Raw genomic sequence first — 17954 nt, 5'->3', positions numbered from 1 at the left:
TCATAGGTTACCTCTTCCTACAAGTCTTGCCTCTCCAGTGTCAGGAGTAATGAGCAGCAAAGTTTCTGTGCTGTTTTAGATATGCATCTCTAGCTTCTGATCATCTAATAACTACGGGGCTGGAGGACAGATATTTCTTTGCAAAAATATCTTTGGAGCAATTGCTGCCTAAACACTACAATAAATCCTTCCTCCAAACGACAACACTGAACACCACTAATACTTAACTCCTCTCCCTTCTTAAGATCTTCATCTGCTTCACAGCTGTTTAATTAAAAGTTCATCTCAGTAAAAAAGTAATACTGAATAACTTAAGATCCAGAGTATGCCAATATAATAATTTAAATTAGTCTGCCACACAGACTGTAAGGCAACCAGACAGCCCATGGTCCAGCAGCAGCCTGCCAGCACACTTGCAGCACCTATAAAAGGTTTACACGTGTCCACCGAGGTTTACAAAGTGCTTTACGAACTCTAATTAACCCAAGGTGACAATTAACAGATCTGGATTATGCAGAGATGAACAGCAATGAAATCTTCAAAACGTGAATACCACCATATTGAGAGCAAGCTCTATGCCCGCCAAAAAGCCAGGCACCCTGTCAGGAATGTTACTGCCAGGTAATGAATTGCACAATTCACATTTTTGGAAGAAAACAGTGTACATATCAGCCAGTAAGGCACTGAGTAACACCTGCTACCTGTAAGCTGAAAGAAGTACTGAGAGTTGCGAAGCTGTAAGATGTGAAGTCTCCTCAAAGCCCCACGTATCACTAGTGCAGGTGCAAAAGCAGGATGCTACCGCCGCCAAAGCCGGCCTTCGACAATACCGTTAAGGCGTCAGAGGATAAGAAAAAGCCAGAACTTACCCCATGGTCGGCACGTAGCGCAGAGAAGGCTGAAGTCTCCTTGTCACTGTTCTCTGAACCCTCTCCGTTTGGGATTTTGGTTTTATCTTGAAACTTTGCTCAAGAAAGCTTTGTACTAAACAATGGAAGTAAGCCTTCATACACAAGTATTGCAGAGGAACAAGCAGCGGTTAACAATTAGAAAATTCTACAGTCAGCCAAATGTTGGAAAACAGCTACCAAAGAACTAATATAGAGAAAAAAGGTCAGAAAAAAAAATTCTGTTTGTCCAATGCGTATCTTTACTGTTCACGGTGACATATCCAGTAAGTCTTATCAGCCCAGCCACAAAACTGGCAAACACAAAAAATAGGAATGCATTTGCCAGGTGCCACTGATATTTTCAGAATGATATGTTAGAACTGCCTTACTGACTTGTCACGTATTTGACTACCGAAAGTAAAACTGATTCTAAAAATGCAATAAAGTCAGGGCTTGTTAAATTCTCTTTGTGTGACTCTCAGCAGACACACAAGAACCAACGAAGGCTGTATCTCTTTTCGTTTCAGATACTTTCAGAACTTTGACACTGGGATTGTAAATACTGCGGGCATCCTTTTTTATATCAAAATAGCTAGGAGTAAAAGAAATCGTAGACAGTTCGCCCTTCCATGATTACTGCAAGGTAAAGGTTTTCATAAACAAGACTTTTATTGGGACTTTTAAAAAAATCACAACAACATTTTTATTCTTAGAACTTTAACAGAAGGTATTTCTTCATGGACAGATTTGCATGTACACAGCACAAATTTTAAAAGGAATTTTAAAGGATTCTCTAAACCCTTTAATTTTTTGTTGCTTGCAGCTTGATTTTAAAACAGAGCTGTACTGTTGCATAGCTACCTGCAGCCATTCTTATAAAACATAATGCTGAGTTTCTGAAATGTCACCTTATTTTGCAAAAAAAAATACAGAACTAATTCTGCTGAGCAAACTAACTTAGTTTAAAAAAAAAAAAAAGAAGTCGTCGTCTATCATATTTTCCCTAAGCAAAAAGACAACCATTTCCCATTTTCATCCATTCCTCATAGTCATGTGGGGAAGACGTGTGTGAGTTTGTTGGTCAAAGAGCAGTGGTCTCTAGATCCGTGGCCTGGGTGAACATGAATTCAGAGGGACTGCATTAATGCAGTGAAAACATAGGCAACCTGTGTCAATTCCTGGAAGCTGTTCTCCTGTCTCCCGTCCGCTCCTCTGCTCTTCCTCAGAGTCATTCAAAATGGAAACGCCAAGACATCTCCCATGTCAGCCTCTCTCCAATTCCACTAACAGTTCCCCCTGCACCCTGTGCAACACAAGCTTCTCACCCTGACACTCCGATGCCTTCACAGTCCATCTCGGTATCTGCGCATTCCATCAGCCCCGGTACCTCCTCCCCGGCGTCCCACTGCACCCATCATGTGTCTTCTCCATGCCTCTCTCCATCTTCTTCTACATCTCATTTTATATACAATTCTTCACCTCAGGCTCAGCTGATAAATAAAGCATTACTATCCTCACCAAACCCTTCGTCAAAAATCTGCATCTACCACGATGCTCTTTAAGAATAACGCTTTTCCTCAAGATAATGCCAACAGCCAAGCAACTCGGTGTTTTCACTTCTTCAGGGAACAGGGAGGTTTTTAACAGAGAGAATGTGTTTCGTTAGTAAGAATTTTATTTCTAGGCATAATGTTCACGTAGGACCTTAACTTTCTTTGTTGTAACACATGATCACAGGTTAGAGCAGACGTGACTAGCAAAGACAGTAATTGTGTATGTGTCATGACATGCATGACATTACTAAAAGCTCCATGTTTCTTGCTCTACAAGAATCCTTTTCCCATCAATATTTTCTTTACTTCTAAAAAGGAAAAATCTGTACAAAATGCATTTGGAAAACATATTCTGTCTTAGTTATATGGGATCTTTAAAATGAAAAAAAGCTTTTTTTTTCCACTAACAAACATATCGTGGAATAATTACATACATAGCAAGTAACAACTGTCCAAGTTGGTGAGAAAGAAGCTCCAGGCATACCACACAGGCCACTGCTCCGTAAAGCGGGGATGTAAAAGGAAAGAGCTTCACAGCCGCTGACGATGCTGACCAATGCCTCCATCACCCAGCTACTGCAGACTTCGATGCTTCTGAAGATGCCACTTCGCTTCTTTGCAGATCCTCCTTTTCATTTTCCAGCTGTCTTTTTCTCCATGAATATTTGGAAAAAAGGTTGTACTTTTTCTGTTGCAGTATTTTGGAGGGGGTTTTGTGGTTGGTTTTTTTGTTTTTTTCTTTACCATGTCCATTGTCTACAATAGTTCAAACAAAAATGGCTATTCAGGCCTGGTTTCTTCAGGTTCGGCACCGGTTTCCTGCACAGGAACAGTTGTTTGATCCTCATTCTCTGTGGTTAATATCAAAGCCTGACCCTGCGGTCCACTCTTTAAAACATGTCAAAGGAAAACACAGAGTATGAAAAGTCAGCTTTTATTAGCAAGTGCCTGCTATTTTCACTACTAACAGCTAGACTTTTGCTTCTTCCTTAAGAGCAAGAGTCACCGTAGGTCCCCTCTCAAATCAGAAGTGTAAATTATACAGTCCCCATTCAATGTTTTTCCTATGAAACACATCACCGTCTGCACAGATATCAGATCTTGCAAATCACTAACAGGAACTTTTAGAGGATACATAACACCGTAGGATGGAGAGATAAACAAACACGGTTACACAAGACAGACTTGGATTTTTTAGTAGGAGTCCATCTCCTAAATCCCCTTATATATTCATTCTTAGACACTGTCAGGAGATAACAATGGCCTTGGGACTAGATCCCAAGCCTCCTAATGAGAATCATATAAAATGAGTTTCTACTGCATGTCTTGGGGATTCTGGAACTCACAGACACTCCCAGTATCCACAAGCTGCTCCAGTACACACGGAGCCCATGAAACACATAGCACGTACAAACACTAAACAAAAAACTTACTTCAGACTTCAACATATTACAAGAAAAAAAAAAACAAACAACGAGAGAGATACTCACGCCTGATTCCTGCACCGCTGCAAAGAAAATGAAACAGTCCCATCAAAATGCAGTAAGGTGAACTATATACTTAATGCGTTTTCCTAATCATGTTATCTTGTCCTTACACGTATGTAGGAGTGGTTCAGCAGTGAGCCTGCGTAGGCACACCCCCTAAGGGAGGCACGATTACAACAGGTTAACTGTGGCACACAGAAACGTAGAAATTCCCTTGCAATTCCCCTCTAATTGGCTGTTAAGGTTTCAACTCAACATCTAGCGAAGCGAAGACCACTCTTCAGCATACTATTACAAAACTACCCCTTTATACCCATGCTATTCGTACTTACGTGGCATGTAATTTTTCCTTTTCCTCCTTTGCCAGACATATATAAGGCAAACTGCAACAACTAACACAGTTCCAAGAACAGAAGCAACAATTGCTGTAACAGAGGAATTTGAGGAAGGATTCCCGTCCTCTCCTTGTACCAGGCCGTTCTCCTTAAGTCTGATGTGAGAAAAGAAATAATTGTGTTCTTAGAACGTGTCAGCAGACCTTGCAGCGGAACTGCTGGACTGTTTTTAACATCACACCTCCACATCCAGGGGCATTCACAAAGGTCTTTCTGGCTTGGTGGGTAATCCAAGAACGAGCTGACTTTTACCTCTTTGCTTCAATGCTTGTAAATGCAAATTGATTCTCCTCAAAGCAAACTCTCACCTGTTCTACTATAGCTAAGGGATGTGTCAGCTGAAATCCAGGTACCCAGAGGAGTGCACTGCTCTTCATGGGTCCAGATCCAGCTCTGTTAGAGCTGCCTCAGAGTCTCCTGTGCAGTGACAAGTTAGGACAAGAGGCTGAAGGCTAAATCTGTCATGTTAATGAGTTTATAAAGAGAGAAGTTAAGCTGTTCCCAAGAAAGAGTGGGACATAGGAACAGGATTCCACACTCGGTGCCTTAATGGAAGCAGGAAACTGCTGTTTCGAAGACAGCAAAATGCAGACCCAACAGTTAAAGAGAATAGTCCCGTGCCCATAAAGAGTAAGAGCTGCTTACCTGGGCCATGGTATACAACTGTCGGACATGTTGGCTGTTGAGGAGGTTCCAGGAGGACAGACTTCACACACATTGTCAGTGGTCTTTGTGCCTGTAAGGGAGAAGACAACAGGTTTTCTATCTGCACCTATGGCTAAGGAGAGCTTCAGTTCAGCATGGTCTTTGTGATTACTGCAGAGACCACGTGATTACTGCAGAGACTCTTCACTACAGACAAAAGCTCACACACTTCTGTCTTTGCAAACAGGAAAAAAGCATTCTTGGCCACATCAACTCTCTCAGCATCTAGGACTCATATGGATCCTGCAAGCTTTCAGCTGTGCACTGGTGCTCTGACAATTAGTCAGTACAGTGGACCAGAACACATCGTACCTAGTATGCGCTGGCCCTATCCATTCACATTGATGCTTCACTAATTTTTTTCTGGAAGAACTGACAGCTAGCCTCCTCAAAATCAAACCCCAAAGGCATTCCCCATAAGAAAGTTTGGTGCTATTGATGCTATGTTGGCTTACCCCTTTCTTTTACCATAGTACCAGGAAAGCAGACAGTGTAGCGTTGACAAAATTCACAGTCTTCAGTCCCAAAATAACTGCAGAAATAGCCAGGCAGACAGCCACACACAGTATTCTTCGTATAGGTACACGCTACTTCTGGCATTAGGTTGGCTCCTAAGAGAAATTTACAGGCACAGGCACAGTATTTACATGGGTACAATCAACAGATACAAAAGCAAAAGCAAACATTTAGCCTTGCCTTGATGCACTGCTGAAGAGCACCAGAACTAACAGGATTAGTGAAGATTACTCCTTTTTTCATGTATAAAGACGGCCCAGTTCCTCACAGACACAGCATCTTGAGTCACATTTACATCTAAGTGACTTGCATGGCAAAAGCAAAATACTCCCAACTCAGATGTTTTTAGATGTTTTTAGCAGGACAGCTCCACCAGGAGCTCTTTCAGGCCTGAAATTCCAAGTATTCTAAGACAGCTCTTTAGACACCATGCTGCAATCTAAATGAGCCTTTAAATCATAGAATCACAGAAATCATAGAACGGTTTGGGTTGGAAGGAGCCTTAAAGATCATCCAGTTCCAACCCCCGTGCCACGGGCTGGGACACCTTCCACTAGAGCTTTCTGGGCTGCAAGCGCACATTGCCAGGTCATGTTGAGCTTCTCATCAACCAACACCCCCACGTCCTTCTCCTCAGGGCTGCTCTCAATCCATTCCCCACCCAGCCATGGATTAGGATTGCCCTGACCCATGTGCAGGACCTTGCACTTGGCCTTGTTGAACTTCATGAGGTTCACACAGGCCCACCTCTCAAGCCTGTCAAGGTCCCTCTGGATGGCATCCCTTCCCTCCAGCGTGTCGACTGCACCACACAGCTTGGTGTCATCAGCAAACTTGCTGAGGGTGCACTCAATCCCACTGTCCATATCACCGACAAAGATGTTAAACAGCACTGGTCCCAATACCAACCCCCGAGGAACACCACTTGTCACTGGTCTCCACTTGGACATCGAGCCATTGACCACAACTCTTTGAGTGTGACCATTCAGCCAATTCCTTATGCACCAAGTGGTCCATCCATTAAATCCATGTCTTTCCAATTTAGAGACAAGGATGTCGTGCGGGACAGTGTCAATGCTTTGCACAAGTCCAGGCAGATTATGTCAGTTGCTCTTCCCTTATCCACCAAGGCTGTAACTCCATCATAGAAGGCCACCAAATTTGTCAGGCACGATTTGCCCTTAGTGAAGCAATGTTGGCTGTCACCAATCACCTCCTTATTTTCCATGTGCCTTAGCATAGTTGCCAGGAGGATCTGCTCCATGATCTTGCTGGGCACAGAGGTGAGACTGACTGGCCTGTAGCTCCCTGGGTCTTCCTTTTTTCCCTTTTTAAAAATGGGGGCTATGTCTCCCCTTTTCCAGTCAGTGGCAACTTCACTGGACTGCCATGACTTCTCAAACATGATGGACAGTGGCTTAGCAACTTCATCTGCCAGTTCCCTCAGGACCCATGGATGCACCTGATCACGTCCCATGGACTTGTGCACCTTCAGGTTCCTTAGATGGTCTCGAACCTGATCTTCTCCTACAGTGGGTGGTTCTTCATTTTCTCAGTCACCTTTGCGTTCTGCAACTTGGGCGGTGTGGCTTGACCACTTGCCGGTGAAGACAGGCAAAAAAGTCATTGAGTACCTCACTTTTCTCCATATCCTGGGTAACCAGTCTCCTGTTTCTTTCTGGAAAGGGCCCACATTTTCCCTAGTCTTCCTTTTATCACCATGGTACCTATAGAAGCTTTTCTTGTTGCCCTTGACATCCCTGGCCAGATTTAATTCTATCAGGGCTTTAGCTTTCCTAACCTGATCCCTGCCTGCTCAGACGATTTCTCTGTATTCCTCCCAGGCTACCTGTCCTTGCTTCCACCCTCTCTAGGCTTCCTTTTTGTGTTTGAATTTGTCCAAGAGCTCCTTGTTCATCCATGCAGGCCTCCTGGCGTTCTCGCCTGACTTCCTCTTTGTTGGGATGCATCACTCCTGAGCTTGGACGAGGCGATCCTTGAATATTAACCAGCTTTCTTGGGCCCCTCTTCCCTCCAGGGCTTTATCCCATGGTACTCTACCAAGCAGATCCCTGAAGAGGTCAAAGTCTGCTCTCCTGAAGTCCAGGGTAGTGAGCTTGCTGTGCGCCCTCCTCGCTGCCCTAAGGATCTTGAACTCCACCATTTCATGGTCACTGCAGCCAAGGCTGCCCTTGAGCTTCACGCTCCCCACCAGCTCCTCCTTGTTGGTGAGAACAAGGTCTAGCATAGGACATTTCTTCATTGGATCCTCTATCACTTGGAGAAGGAAGTTCTCATCAACGCATTCCAGGAACCTCCCGGATTGCTTATGCCCTGCTGTGTTGTCCCTCCAACAGATATCGGGGTGGTTGAAGTCCCCCATGAGGACCAGGGCTTGTGAACATAAGGCTGCTCCTATCTATAGAGGGCCTCATTTGCTCGGTCTTCCTGGTCAGGTGGCCTATAGCAGACCCCCACTGTAATGTCACCTGTCCCTGCCCTCCCTTTAATGCTGAGCCATAAGCTCTCAGTCGGCTCCTCATCCATCCCCAGGAGAACCTCCATGCACTCCAGCTGGTCATTGACATAGAGGGAAACACCCCCTCCTCAGTTCCCCTGCCTGTCCTTCCTGAAGAGCCTGTATCCTTCCATTCCAACACTCCAATCATAGGAGCCATCCCACCACACCTCCTGACGCCGATAAGATCGTAGCCCTGCAGGCGTGCGCATGTCTCTAACTCCTCTTGTTTATTCCTCATGCTACATGCATTGCATGGAGGCATTTAAGTTGGGCCCCCGATGAAGGTGACTTACTGGCTGGAGTGGCTGAAATTCCTTTGCGCTGCTCTTCAGGTGCTCTCCTGCTGACCTGTGATCCTTCTCCAGGCTCTGGGTATCTACTGCTGGCACTGGCATCAAACTGGCAGGAGTGGGATGGACTGAGGTTCCCCTCCCCCAGCAACTTTAGTTTAAAGCCCTCTTCACCAGCTTGGCAAGCCTACGTCTGAAGATGCTCTTCCCCTTCTCTGACAGATGGACCCCATCAGCCCCCAGTAGACCAGGTTTCTCAAAGCGAGTCCCATGGTCTAAGTAGCCGAACCCCTGGCTGTGGCACCAGTCCTGTAACCGTTTGTTGATTCGCCAGATTCAATTGGCCCTTCCAAACCCCTTCCCTTTGACCGGGAGGATTGATGAAAAAACTACCTGCACTCCAGAGTCCCTTACCACCACTCCCAGGGCTCTGTAACCCTTCTTGATACTCCTCAGACTGCTCCTGGCTGTATCACTGGTGCCCACATGAAACAACAGCAGCAGATGATAGTCAGCGGACTGTACGAGCCTTGGTGGTCCCTCGGTGACATCCCTAATACGAGCCCCTGGTAAGCAGCACACCTCTCTAGAGAGTGCGGCAAATGGGTGCCTCCGAACCTCGCAGAAGAGAGTCACCTACTACTATCACCCGCCGCCTTTTCTTAGTTGCGCTGGTTGTTCCACGGGGAGCAGATCGGGCTGCCTCGTCCAGCTCCAGCGTCTCTCCTGGCGTGACGAGTCTTTCCTCTTCAGATGCAGAGCGGTGAAGTGGTTCTGCAAGGGCACCTCAGGCTTCGGGTGAAGCCTCTTCCTCCTGCTGGTCCTTGCCATTGCAACCGTCCATTCTTCTGCATTATTGGCCCCCCTCCCTTCTGCGTGTGCTGGTGCGGGAGTTTTTGGCTGTTTGGCCGTGGGCTGCGGGTCCACCGCAGACTGCACTTGGAACCAGCCATCTAACTCCTTTCTCAGCCTCCCTGACGTTACACAGCCTTCTCACCGCCTCCTGCAGCTCAGCCACTTGCACCAGGAGGTCCTCCACCTGGGCACACCTTTTGGAAGCGGCTCTGCAGCCTGTCCCTGCCCCAGGAGAAAGGTCTAGGCACTCCCTGCAGTCTGAGGTCTGCACTGCAGCCTCTCCTTCAGCAGCTCCGTCTGGGTGGAGGCATCGGCCACCGCTGGGGAAGACGGTGCAGACCCCCCAGCCGGAGCTGCAGCCTTTGGTCTCAGACGAGTGCCACCATTCTGCCTTGAGGGTCAGGTAGGATGAGTGCCCTTGACCTGTTGCAGATGGTGACAGAACAGTGCCCGGTTGCTGGGTTATGTGGACTTCAAGTCTCCCACTCGGCCAGCAGAACGCCCCTTCTTCGAAGAGGGGCCCTCCCTGCGCGACCTGCCATGCCATGCCCTGTTTGCCCGTCCTGGGGCTGCCTTTTGTGGGAGTGGGGGGCGGCTGCCGCTACTCCTGTCCCTGCCCAGGTCTCGTCAGCCGCTCTCGTGAGAGCTCCTGGCAGGTCTCTGCACTCCCCTGGGGTTTCCCCGGCTCAGGAAACCCCCCTGTACGCTGTGATACCCCTCTCCACTGCGGAACGCGCCTGCACCGGAGCTGATCACCTCTGCGAGGCGCGTTAAGAGATGTTAAGAGAGAGGCTGCAGATCAAACTTGCACTGGTGCCAGCTGAAGATCTGTGCCAGTTTTTCCCTTCCATCGCCCCGTAGGTAGCATTCTGAGGTCTGCACAGTGACATGAGCCTCTCTGTTCTTCAACTCTAACCAATTCATCAAGCGAATGAGGCAAGAGAGGAAAAGGGGAGAACGTATCCATGAAAGGCATGAAAAATCCATTTAAACTGGTTCTTTAGCGTCCTACTTACCTTTATCACACAGTTTACATTTCCTGCAGTGTTCTAAACCATTGGGATGGTCTGTATATGTATCCTCAACACAAGGTATGCATGTCGTGCTGGAATTTGCAGTGCAATGCTTGAAAACCCGAAGTCCTAAAAACCAGAAACAACCCCCCCCAAAGAAGTGGCTCCATTAGCAAAGCTCACCTGGTCAGAGACCGACACTGGCATTAAGCCACCCATAACTACTATAAATAAACTACAAGGACCTCAGAAATATCCTAATAGCAATTGCAGAGCTAAACCTAAAACAGAAACCAGGACCCAAAATGAAAGTCCTTGGAAACGGTGAAATCATGAACTACCACAGCAGAGAGACTCTGGCGATCGCTGCTTTCACTCTGGAGGCTCCAAAGAAAGGGACAGGGCCTTGCGCTGCCGTCAGTGGGGCGTGAATGCAGGCTGAAGAGGACATTTTGGCGTGATGCTGACAACCGTGCGGTGCACGGGCTGCAGCGGGCATAGCCGGCTACGGCAGAGAAGGCAGGTCACCGCCATGACCCGCTGCCGTGCTGAGGGAGGGAGTGCGGGAGCCTTCCTCCGCAGTGACGTGGCGAGCAAGCAGTCCTCAGTTACCTACCCGCAGCGCACATCGGGCAGCACTCGGCACCTATGGGATATTCTCCCAGCTCACAGTCCAAGGCACCCACGCGATCCAGCTGCGTGACCAGCACGACGGCAAAAACCTTTAGGCGAGACAAGAACGGATTTCCACTTCACAGCTTGCTCACAGGACGCTCGCCTCTCCGCCCAGGGGACTCCTGAGGAGCGAGCCCGCCCGCAGGGCCGGGGCCTGGGCGGGGGCGGGGGCCGGGGCCGGGGCCGGGGCCGGGGCCGCTCCCCGCCCCGCCCCGCCCGGGACAGCGGCGGCGCCGCGCCCCCGGCCCGGGCGGAGAAGCAGCGGGAGGCCGGCCCCGCCGCGCGGGCCGCACTCACCAGGCGCATGGTCCGCCGGGCAGGGTCCGGGGGCCGCGGGGCTCCGCGGCACCTCAGCGGCCTCCCCACGCGCGGCGCGGCGCGGGCTCGCCGCCCCATGCAGCGGGCCGGGCCGCGCCGGGCCTGGCCGGGCCCCCCGCGGCCGCAGCGCTGGGACGCGGGCGAAAGCGAAAGCGAAAGGGCAAGGGCGGGCGGCGCGGCCGCATCCCCTTCCGCGGCGGGGAAGGGGAAGCGCTGGGCGGGGCGGGCCGGCCCCGGGCGGGGGCCGCGGCTCCGCCGCTGCCGGGCCCCGGGCCCCCTGCCCCGAGGACGCGGAGGGGCGCGGAGCACGGGCGTAGCCGGCGGCTCCCCGGTCTCGTAGCGGCGCTTTCCTCGCCTCCCGGCTGCTGGCAGCAGCGGAGGTGCTGGCAGGGAGCGAGGCGGGCCCGCAGGTCGGTAAACGTCTCAAAACGCGGCGTAGAGGCCGTGTTTGTGTCCCCGTTCGGGGAAACGTGTTCACCCACGTACGCGAGAGTCACCGGGAAACTGTCGGCTACTGCAAAAAGATGTTGCAGGTGCCTGACCGAGAAGTTACTTGACCTCAGAGCAAAACGCCCGAGCCCGCTGTCACAGTTGGTTCAGGTTCCTTCTGCACCTCTTGCATGTTTTTCAGCGTTGGCGAGCTGGTTAAGCCATTTAAGGTTCTGGCTTTTAGTCAGCTTCAACCTCCCAGCAGATGTTTGGATTAGCAAAAGCATAGGCAATATCTAAGAACAGCTGTTGTCATGAATATTAAAGATGTTGTTGAAATGGGTCACTGTTCCTTGAATACTACAGGGAAGCAGTTTATGTAAATGCAGATTTTCCCCTCTCTCTTTTGAAGAAAAAAGAAAAAGTGTTAACACTTTACTAGGTTCTGAAATGAGTAGGCAGCATTTCTTGCAGCAGGACACAGCATGAGAAGAGCGTGAAGAGATGAGCTTTTTGTCAAGGCCTTCGACGAGTTCAGAACTGCAGTGGATCTCTCACGGAGCAGGCAAGCGGGCTTGCAAGGCAAGGGAGCTGTACATCCGCTCCTCTGCCAGGATGTCCGCCAGCTACAAACAGCTCAACTAGAGTGTGTCAGGGATTGCACTTTCCGTCCACATCTCTTAAAAGTCTCTGTTACCTGCCTGCGTAGCAAAGGCAGCTAGCTTAAGAGGCGTCAAACTCTGTTGTTAGCATTTCATAATTCTGCTGACACCTAAACTTTTCAGGGCAAGCACATCAGGAGTCCCCAATCAGTTTAACTGGCACCAGCCCGCAGTGCTGCTGGAAGAAGAGGTCTGTCTCCTTTCAGTCCCATTCCACCAGTCCCACTGCACTACAAGCACACGTGAAGCAAGTGGCAATTGGGAAGTGGCTGAGGCTAGAATTAATTCTGAGGAGCAGGTGGAAGGGTCATCTGTAGCATTAGTTTCAATCCTCCGTTCCCCAGCCTATTGCACTATGTGGCTGCAAAACAGTTACAGCAGCTGCGGTAACAGGGAGGTGTTGGGGGGTGGCAGCGATGCTGCTTTCCTGCGTCAGCGTGTGTATGCTGGCTTACGGGCGATCGTGAGGTGGGATGGCTCGCCAAAGACCACGCAGTGAGTCAGACCGAGGTAGTGCCAGCGCTGACTTTGGACATGCCGGGGACGGCCGGCTCTGGCGCACACTCAGCACACGGAGCGTATGTGACCGACGGTCTGGGACATGAAGCACAAGCCTAGTGACACTGTGGCCTTATCATCAGCCCTGTCTCTAACTTGTGTTGATGGTGCACCGTGCATGTAGTTTGCTCAACTTTTCCTCTGGTTTTCAGGTGATTATGCTAACTTTTATAGCTATTTGGGATGGACAAAATAAGCTGAAAGAAAGTGAAAGGTCCTTTAGATTATGAAAACTGGGGAAGTACAGTTGTGAAATATGAATGTCAAGCTTCCTTTTTCATAATGACAGACTTTGGGGATTTCTAGATTTGCTGTCTGGGGGAGTGAGTTACTTTTCTCCGCTGTAAAGTGATCGCAGGTAGTCTCTTGACATGAACCGATTTTACCGTACGGCAGCTGCCTCGGCTTCCTACACATCACCACTTCTTTTCCACTGCTTCAGGTTTCCCTTGACACGGCGGATCATGCTTCTCTGAGAAAGGACAGCTGCTGCTCATGTGACAGGAAGGTCTGAGCTTGCCTCGCCTTGCCCTGAAATGGGTTTGACAAGTCAAAATTCATTGGTATTATCACATTTGCAACAGGATTTTCACTGTTAGAAACCTTTCAGGCTGTGGCCAGCATTCAGCGCTAATATAGCACGAACTTTTTAAGCAAGAAATCAGCAGTGCTGTCTACCACTGTGATCTAACAGCAGCTGGGAAAACCGAGGGGCCGTCCTACTTCAAGTGCAGTTCATGGCTGGGTGGGAAGTACGTATTTAGCTCAGCAGTGTTCCTGTAGTCAGGTCATTCCTGACTTGTCTCCCCAGCTGTGGGCCAAGATTTTTTTTTCCATGTTCCCACCACCATTTCAGAATACAATAAACCTGAGCCTGGGGTAGATTCATACCAGCTTCCATCAGATTCCAACAACCACAGATGGGTTGTGCCTGGTTCTTCACAAGAAAAAGGGCCTTCCTCGGTGTTAAGGTACAGAAATCCTGCTCTGGACAGCTGAAGGACAGTAGCTATTGTCTTCAACTGATTTAATACTGATTTACAGGATGTAGGAAAAAACAGGTCCCGAGAGAAGCCTTTTAGGACTATGAGGAGGGCAAAGACCTCCTCCCATTCCTTCACACCACTATCCCTTCCTTCACACGTGCGCACATACCAGCATCCTTAGTCCAGGATTTACCTTCGCAGTTGCCGTGTGTACAGATAACGTTCAAAGCTATCCCAGAGTTGTGTGCCCTCGATCACTTCTCAGAAGGTTAAAAACCACCAGTCTGATTCCTTAGTTTTGTTGTCGTTGGTAGAAGACATAGGGAGCCTGGAAGTTAAGATAGCAACAGTCTTCTCATGTTTTCAGGTTATTTTAACCGCTTATGGTTCTATCAGTCTGTTTGCTTTTTTGGACTGAAATATAACAGCTCTGCTCTTAAAGTGCAAATATGTCTCCTGGGGGGGGGTGGAATCAATAGACTTAATGCAGCCTGTTTGAGAATGAAAAGAGATACAGTTCCTATTGTGATCAAATATGCTTGTGAGCAGTGGAACTTACAAGGACAAGTTTCCCATAGCTTTATGTCTCATGCTCAAAATATTTTCTGCCTGATAGGGTACAAGCTCTGATCAAAGCTTGTCTTGTGGTGGAAAGACTTGTAACATTTCTCTCGTCTCCAAATTCTTCAATATAGAGCAATAAAGGTGAGTTCCTGTTGCTGTCTTTCCCTTAAGGGACTAGCAAATTTGAATCTCCCGCTCTATCTTGTTGCCTATTTTCCCCAAACTCATGTCAACATAATATTCCTGAGACCTCCAATTGCCTTCTAGGTTTGGGTGAAATTGCCAGTCAGTCTCAATGGGTTTTTTGCTCCTGTTTTGCTAGCAGCACCAGCACAGCGTCATGCATTTCAATTTCCCCAAGCAGGCAATGTCAGACCAAGACATAGAAGATATCTCTATTAGACACACCAGAGACAAATGAGGTCTGTGGCATCCTGGAGCGACCAATCCGTTCCAAACTGGTTATGGTTTTCCTGCTCTTGTGTTTTTTTCAGTGAGCATCTGAATCACCAACTCTTGCAAGTTGTTACTGCAGTTCTTTACTTCCTCCTTGCCCCAGGTCAACTGCACAGTAGGGTACTACAAGCCTACTTAATTTATGCTGATGGCTTCATTCCTACTGGCCAACACACATGCTGTTTCCTCATACAATTGGCCAAAATATTGCTCAATTTTTTATTTGAACCACGCTGTGCAGTGCACATGACACTGTAGTCAGTAGATCCCGTAACAGCAGTATTCGATTTATGAGGTAAGACAACAGCAGTCCTGTACCTAGAGATTCCATTGTCAGGTTTGGGAAGATCCACATACGCGCCCTCGCCCGGGAGCTTCCACGCAGCAAGGGCATTGCAAGGTGTGGAAGGCAGAGCCCCAGTCAAGGCTAGAATCTGAGCCTTCATTGCCAGGAGAGAAGGAAGAGGGGAAAAAAGTAACCCTAGATCTTGGGCAGGGGATAAGAGGGGATTAGTTCAAGACTAAGTAGAGGAAGTCTGTTTATGAACATCTGTTTATGCATCTCCTATTGTTCTTGCTTGGTCACCAAGCTGACAGGGGCCAGAGCCACCGTTCCATTGGCACCTGCCTGAACCTTCTGGCTGGTCCCAGTCCAAAGCTGCGATTCCAGATCAGCAATCCTGAACCTGCCTCAGTTCAATGTCCATCTAACCCTGGATTACGTGGTATAATCATGGTTGCTTTGGCACAGCACCTACAGAACATTTCCAGGGTGCTCTCTACCCAAAGAGCGTTGCAAGATTTCTGTGACTCAGGTATCTCAGTATGCAGGCTGGCGACTCAGGTGGGGTTGTTTTCTGGCTGGAGAATGGAAATTGGTTCTGTCACTGTCACACACTCAGATTTGCATTCAGATATCTAATGCCTGGGGCTGAAGACCTTAACTGCTTTAAGAAAGAACAACAGGGTTCTGATGCAAGCAGGCTGCATGCAGCTTATCTGTATTTTGAGAGTACTGACCAGCGCATGAAGACTGTACATTCATCTTTCAAAACAGGATCCACCAGCTACAAAGGCGCTGTGGATAATGCTGAACTTCCATTAACACAGACAGTGTCAAATTCTACCCCTTTAAAAAACAAAACCAAACCAAACCCCAGCATTATAAATGTGTTTCCGATAACATAGTAGCCTATGGTCCAGTCATCCTGCACGTTTTTAAAGCTTCATTCCCTATTTGTTTTGGTGGGGTTTTTCCCAGTGCTTTTCTTCTGCTGCAATATCATGACAGACCCATATAAGCCACCTGTGGCTTATACGTGGCCGCATATATGGCCACATTAATTCTGGCCACATACACAGCCACATATATAATGTGGCCAGAATTAAAAGTATTATTCCCTAGTACATATAGTGAAACGAAATGACTCCAATTTAAGTGATATTGAAGGCATCGGACAGAGAAAACTCCTTGTTCCTTCTAACTTTGATTATTTCTAAAGCTCTAGCTTTAGGAAGCATCAATAAAATAATATGTAAGTGTGTGCCAGTAATACATCAGTGGTGTCTTTTTAGAAGGACTTCAGTATGGAAATGTTGAGTAACATTTTGTGTGGGCAAAACGTTTAAGTGTAAATGGAAGTGACAGACCTGCTGAGTTCCAAGTTTTACAGCATCAAGGAATTGCTTAAATTATCCTTTACAGATACAGTTCAAGCACTAGTGAAAGAAGTGATAGAAAGTAGCTTACGCATCAGATCAGACAACCAACTTTTGAAAGAATTCTACTCCAGTACTGCTGGAAAAAATAAACTCTGTACATCACTTCTATGCTTCATCAAGTTACCCTAATCATCTGTCCACATACAAACAATTACAATGTCATACACAGGAACTGAGAGGTGGAAAAGATTTTATAAAGTCTCCAGCACTGGCTGACATCTGATATGAGATCATTAAAATGAAGCAAACAAAATCACATGAATCACATGCTTGAAAACCCCTAAAATTCTACTTGAGCTGACTTCTTTATTCATCCAAGGGGAAAGTGTTTTTACAGTAACTGTGACCCCTGGTGGCTAAAAATTAAAAAAAAAAGTTAAAATACAACTTACAAACTTTGCAAGGGCTTTAGCTTCATAAAATTGTATTCATACTGCAATATTTAAAAATTGTATATATCTAAGGAACGTTTTGCCGTAAGGACTCTTTAGTGTTCTAAATACTCTCACAATCGTTTTGCACAATTATAGAAGTTTATGTAGCAAGTTCTCTGTATCGCAAGCCAATTCACTTACTGGATAACAATAACAACGTCATGTCATTATAACTGTTACTATTTACATTTCAAATCCCCAAATGCCTATCGCTTTACAAAGTTACTGCCAAGAACTCCAGAGTGAGAGAGTGTGTGGGGACTCTGTCACTTAATGGTATCTCCTACCCCAGACCCCCAATTCCCTGTTGCAACAAAAAGCATATATACGACAAATCAGTGATAAAACGTGGCAGAACAAATCATTCCTTGTCACAACAAAAGACAAATGAAAACCTGCATAAGCAAGCAATGTGTGATTTCTGACTAACATAACTGGATTATGTATTTCTAGCCAAAACATTCAGTGACTTCATATGTAAATTGCAGAACTATTGTATTTCTTTTATCAAAATATAATGTTTGTGCTTGCACAAGCTTAGTTTATTATCATGAGTAGTTTATTGTCATAGGAAGGGAATTCGCACTGAGCGGTAGGTTATTTCCCTGCTCTGGGGACACATCCGAGGGATGTAACTCACTGCTGGCTCAGGCACACCTCCCACAAACTCTGATGAGGGATGCTCAGGGAGTCCTAATTCAGGTCGGCGCAACAGCCACAAAAGGCCTTACCCAGGTGTGCGTGTCCCTGCCAGGGTAGGGCTCACCCATCCGCGTCTGCAGGACCTCCACGGCTCTACCACCGCTGCCCCGCACTGCCGCACAGCTCCTTCCCGAGACTTTGTGGGACAGTTTATTTGCCCCTCTGCACTCTCGGAGAAGAAACTGTGGGAAGGCATTAGAGGATACACAGCACTGCAGCGATT

The 17954-nt window shown here is 47.7% G+C and overlaps 1 protein-coding gene across 1 annotated transcript; it reads right to left on the bottom strand.

Moving 5' to 3' along the window:
• Nucleotides 1-1919: 1919 nt before the first annotated feature.
• Nucleotides 1920-11578, bottom strand: TNFRSF14 (TNF receptor superfamily member 14). The gene is made up of 8 exons (XM_072884038.1): nucleotides 11198-11578; nucleotides 10842-10947; nucleotides 10229-10354; nucleotides 5486-5641; nucleotides 4971-5061; nucleotides 4263-4420; nucleotides 3934-3950; nucleotides 1920-3331 (listed from the first exon to the last, which is right to left on the bottom strand). The coding sequence occupies exons 1-8, from the start codon at nucleotides 11294-11296 to the stop codon at nucleotides 3224-3226; spliced, it is 861 nt and encodes a 286-aa protein (XP_072740139.1). The 5' UTR covers nucleotides 11297-11578; the 3' UTR covers nucleotides 1920-3223.
• Nucleotides 11579-17954: the final 6376 nt, after the last annotated feature.

The sequence above is a fragment of the Ciconia boyciana genome, chromosome 19 (assembly GCF_034638445.1).
Source record: "Ciconia boyciana chromosome 19, ASM3463844v1, whole genome shotgun sequence".
In the NCBI taxonomy this organism is placed as follows: Eukaryota; Metazoa; Chordata; class Aves; order Ciconiiformes; family Ciconiidae; genus Ciconia; species Ciconia boyciana.
This window is presented reverse-complemented; position numbering and strand designations above follow the sequence as displayed.